This window comes from Acinonyx jubatus, chromosome B3, assembly GCF_027475565.1.
Source record: "Acinonyx jubatus isolate Ajub_Pintada_27869175 chromosome B3, VMU_Ajub_asm_v1.0, whole genome shotgun sequence".
Classification (NCBI taxonomy): Eukaryota; Metazoa; Chordata; class Mammalia; order Carnivora; family Felidae; genus Acinonyx; species Acinonyx jubatus.
This window is the reverse complement of record NC_069386.1, coordinates 66671669-66677038: the sequence shown is the minus strand read 5'-3', so window position 1 is coordinate 66677038 and position 5370 is coordinate 66671669. Positions and strand designations below refer to the sequence as shown.

General features: G+C 49.7%; 1 protein-coding gene across 1 annotated transcript; it reads right to left on the bottom strand.

The window, feature by feature from the left end:
• Positions 1-619: 619 nt before the first annotated feature.
• GJD2 (gap junction protein delta 2) lies at positions 620-3935 on the bottom strand. The gene is made up of 2 exons (XM_015066373.3): positions 3308-3935; positions 620-2208 (listed from the first exon to the last, which is right to left on the bottom strand). Exons 1-2 carry the CDS (start codon positions 3376-3378, stop codon positions 1314-1316), a joined length of 966 nt encoding a protein of 321 aa, XP_014921859.1. The 5' UTR covers positions 3379-3935; the 3' UTR covers positions 620-1313.
• Between the last annotated feature and the right edge of the window lie 1435 nt (positions 3936-5370).

Here is a 5370-nt window from a genome sequence, read left to right as displayed (position 1 = left end):
ACCATGTCCATACCTAAATCAAAAATCATAAACGATAATGCAAAGGAAATTGGGGGCTTCACAAAGCAATTATTCAAATATTATTCTCAGCCAGTGCTTTAACTAAATACACAGTGGATGTACAAGGTATAATATGGCACTTAAATATATAAGAGCAAAGAGAAGGAAACATATTCACAGTCCAAAGAAACAGGTTTTTGAATCTTTGGTATATGTCTCAAATACACATCCGTAAACACATGTTAGCCAATAGTGTTTCCAGGTTTCTTAAGCTAGTGATTAAGTGTGTGTTTCAAAAATAACTGATAAAATAATAAATTGGGATTGACATGGGCTGATTAAGGTCTCTGGTGTGAGCACACAGGTAAATTCAAACCATGGCAAAATGAAGTATAAGAAAATGAATGGAATACACCAGTTAGAAATTCTGTGGCTCAAGTAGACACCCTTGATATCAACAACAACAACAAAATATTTTTAATGCTAGCCAAAGTCCACAAGCCGGAAGGCAGAAATATCCCAAAGCTCATAGCCACATGCCTAACAGTGCAACGACCATCTCACAGAAGTTTTATACTTGCATATTGCAATTCCCTCCCTCCCACCCAAACCCTGCCCCTAATAAACAGCACCAGTGCAGTTTGAGTTAGAAAATTGGAAATACTGAGACATTCCTAAGGTTTTCATAGTGACTAAGGGCTTGTCAGATGGGGCTTGAATGCGAACCTCTGCCATGACCAATCTCCAAAAAGCACCCCATGTAATTCCCTCTAGCTTGCAGATAAACCATATTAGGTCTACTGTAAGGCTAGATTCAGAAAAAAGCTGGCATGCTATCCTGGGTTGAAGGAGAGGAGCATGCTGATGGGGGAGGTACACAAAAGATGCCTCAAGGATGTTTGTCCTGCAGCCCAGGATGAAGGGACGTGTTGAGATAGGTCACAAATTTTGGACCGATGAAGTATTTGTTAATGCCATTCACCAGGATATTGAGCTCAGTGGAGCTAAGTCCTACTTGGTAGCTGTGCAAGCACACTGTTGGCAGGATCAGACTGGGCCATCAGCGAAAAGGCCCAAAGAAGTCCAACTCATCCATCTCATCACTCTGCGCAGTGGTCTCTGTAGGAACCAATGGTGTGACCTGTGGTAATGGCTCTACTTTCTCTCCTCTCCCATTGATGCAGGGTCTTCTCTTAACTAGTCTTGTCCTATAGCTCAATGGCAAATGAGGGCAGATACAGCCACTCTCTCTGAGTAGTCATCTGCCTTGGGGCAGATTTCATTCCCCAGGCCCTATGTGTGAAGCTGCCCCTTCACACATAGGCAGAGTCACTGGACTGAGTCCTGCCAAAATTGGGAACACTGACCCGGGGCAGGTCCTTGTTGCGGATCTCATAGACTGACTTCCTCTTGGCCTGGGCCCCTCGCACGGCCAACTTGATCTTGCGCCATCCCAGGTGGTTGAGTTCAGCCAGGTTGAGCACAACACAGATGCCACTCACGGCAAACATGAACACTAAAAAGACAGTCTTCTCAGTAGGCCGGGACACATAACATTCCACCTCCTTGATGCAGGGGTAGCGGTCACACTCATACAACCCTGGGACACTGAAGCCATAGAGAAAGTATTGGCCTACCAGAAACCCAATCTCCAGGGCATTTCTGAACACCACTTGGATAATGTAGAAGCGGGAGATGCCTTCCTGCCTTCGGAGCTTGGATCGTGCAGCAGTGCGCAGCCCTGATGGGTGTGGGGTCAGCTCCTTAACCTCTAAACAATCTGGCTCTGTCTCCTTGCTGGTGTTCTCTGTGTTCTGCAGCACCCCATTGACAATGGCATTTTGCAACTTCTTATCATCTCGTTTGCCACCACCACTGCCTCCACCCCCAGTTCCTCCAGGACCCCCCATGGACTCAGGGGGCTCCCTGTCCAGGGTTAGGAAGACAGTAGAGTAGCGGCGTTCTCGCTGTTTGGCAGACTGGTGCACAGAGTAGGTGATGAAGCAGAGACTCGGGGTACACACCATTATGATCTGGAAGACCCAGTAACGAATGTGGGAGATGGGGAAGGCGCGGTCATAGCAGGCCTGGTTACAGCCGGGCTGCAGGGTGTTGCACACAAACATGGTCTGCTCATCATCGTACACCGTCTCCCCCACAATGGCCACAATGAGGATCCGGAAGATCACCACCACAGTCAACAGGATCCTGAGCAGGGGAAGAGGGAGGGAGAGAGGTTCTCAAGGGTTGAGTCACTGACTTAGGAAACCCCTGCTCCTCCTTTCCCTGCTCTGGTTGGTGTTTGCCAGTCCTTTGACTGAAGAGCTGTCCATCCCTGGTGGTTCTGACCTGGGAAACTAGGAAATCTTTTTTGGCTCTTCCCTTTCTGCTGGTTGCTGGTAGACTGGGAACACTTCATATTACAAGGATCTCAAATATATATATATATATATATATATATATATATATATATATATATATATATATAAAATCTCCATATTGGGCACGGTGTATTTGCAACAAATAGATTTCATCTGCTACATGGAATGCACAGAGGCGAAAAACACACCTTTACTCTGGATATGGCAAATGCACATGGAATATCTGAACAGAGAGTACCTGTTTCAAAGTCTACACACAGAGTGTGCATGTAATTATTTCAAGTGGATATTTAATTTACCCTCAGTATAAATACTGAACTTAATGTCTTATATAAACAGACATGTGAATGTATATCCACATATATACACAGCTTTTTATAGTGTATATACATATGAATATATATATACATATGATGACACAAAATATCAATTGGGAGTGTGGGTGTCTGATACTGTAAGTTTTAACAGCCAAATCAGTTTAGCTTGATAAGTATTTCTTGGGAAAAGATACATCTGTTCCAAAGAGCAGATCCATCTCCCCATTTGCCCTTCTCTGTCCAAACACAATCCTGCCTTCCTTGTAGATTCTATTTAGGGAACCGGATGGAGATTGGCTCTGACTCCAGAGAGTGGTGGGGGTACCACGACTGAGCCAACAACTCTTTTTCTAATGGGAGAAGAGTCAACCCCCCAGTGGTGCTTCAGGGGGAAGGGATGGAGAGCTGATCAGGAGCGGCTGGGGGAAGGGGACATCACCGGGCATCAGCATCGGGTGCACAATTACCGGGGGCACAGGCACACGGGCCGAGGACGATGGGAAGGGGCAGTGGATGGGCTGGGGGCTGTTGGGGCTCGGTCTGGTCGTGAGAAGGGACTCCCGGGGGTCGCCCGACGGGGCCCGCTGACAGTCGGCTCGGCGCCCTTACCTCCCGATCATAGTGGAGTGCTGCTGCACCGCGGCTTCCAGCAGCCTCTCCAAGATGGTCCATTCCCCCATCGCTGTGCATCCGGAGGCAGCAGACAAAGACTGGGCAGCACCGGGCACGTTCCCGCTCCTGGCCCCTCCCTGGGCCGCACCTCCCGACTGGGAGCGCTTGCCCCCCCAATTAAGGAAGCAAACAAATTAAAAAAAAAAAAATCCAGGAATCCCCTCTCCCTTTTATTGCACTTAAAAGAGGGAAATGAGGAAAGAAATCGTAGCGCACCCCGACTGATGGGGCAGTTGGCGCGGTTGGGAGAGCGGGCACTAACCTCCCGCGCCGTCCGGGGATCAGGTCTGGAGCCCACGGATGCCCGGGAGAGGGGCGGGGCGGGGGTGGCAGCGTGCAGGTCCGTGAGCTCTTGGCGGCCCGAGAGAGGTCTCACCCCCTGGGTTGGGGGCCAGGGAAAGGTCCGGGCACCACCCCCCGCGCCAGGCACTTGTGCAGGCACCGGGCGCCCCTGTGCTGCCTCCTGAGAGGCCTGGGCGCAGCGCGCGGAGCTGGCTGACGGGCTCGGGAATCCGCGGCCGCCGCCTCTAATCCGCCCTTAAGTAGTCTCTGCCTGCGTCACGCCAGGTCGGCGGAGGGGAGCCGAGCGCGGCGTGTGGCTGTCGCTGCGCGCCGGAGCCCAAGGGGCAGGGGACGCGCGCACCGGGAGAGGGGGCAAGAGTCCTGGGGCCCCCGCAGGGAGTGGGGTGACTTCGGGAGGAAGGATCGCAGTGCCCCTCGGGGCGTCTCTAGGCGCACAGGTATCCTCACCTGACCGCCAGTCCCCGGCGAGAGGAGGGGGAGCCGGGAGCAGACGCGTGGGTGAGTGGGAACGGACGCAAGTCGGTCGTGTGGCTTCTCTACGTGCGTCCCTCACCTTTTTGCTCTTTGTCTTTGGGGCGATAACGGAAATTCCCTCTCTAAATGGAGATGCTAGTTGGGGGGAGGGGAGTGAGAACGACAGTAGGACACTTTTAAATCTCCCTTGGAGAGGATTGAGTGGCTGAGAGGGAGCCTGCGATTCGGTGCCTCCGTGGGTCAGATGCTGGGGTGAGGAAGGCTTGATGAGAGTCCATTTAGGCTGAAGCTTAAAGGCAGATGTGAAGCTGCTTCTGAGGAAGTGGTCTGGGCACAAGTCTATACCTAGGAAGTGCCTCCCGAGAGCAGGTGGGTGGCCATGACTTATAGTCTCGCTTCTCCCAGCACAAACACAAATGCTCCGCTATTTTTTAAAATTATCTATTTGCTTGTTTGCTTATGTGTATATATATATTTATGTGCCTGTTTATTTATTTATTTGCTAATGGGGTACCTTGGTCTGAATCTGAATTTAAGGAGGCCCAGTATTCTACTACCGGAAACAAAACCCGTTCACAATCTCACCCCATCTTCACTTATCTGGCCTTGGCTTTCTCCTCTCAACCAACAGACCCTGGTTTCTGTCTTTAAATTTACATTTTGTTGTCAGTTCTGTCCAGAGCAAATGCCTAATTGGTTGCTACAAAATAGAAACCATCACACCAGGCTGCTAATTAGCTCAGGGGTCAGTATTAGGAGACACAGTAGTTGGGAGTGATTCATACAAATGTACCCAAAGCACAATGGGTAAGTAGTTGTCACCCTTTTGAAAATACAGCTGTAAAAAGGTTGCTAACTCATCCTAGGTATACACTGCAGCCTTAATTATCCGTAAAGATCGAAGCACATATGTGTATTACTTAAACCACCGTGATAAGCTTTCAGCTCTAAAGCAACCAGGGTGGTTGGGTAGCTGGTGGCCCTGGCCCTGGGAGGAAGGGTAACAGGCATGGGCTTAAGTCTACTCACACTGCACTTTTGAATAAGATGACTTTTAAGGCACAACTCAATATTTGGTGTAGGAGGGATCAGTGATATTTCTCCTAGGCCTGATACCTTTACCCCAAGGAAGCAGTTTTTCACTGCAAAGAAGTAATAGAGTCTACTAAAAATGAGAAAGGGCTCTGGCTCCCTATATTCTCTCCTTTGGCAGACACTTTTGC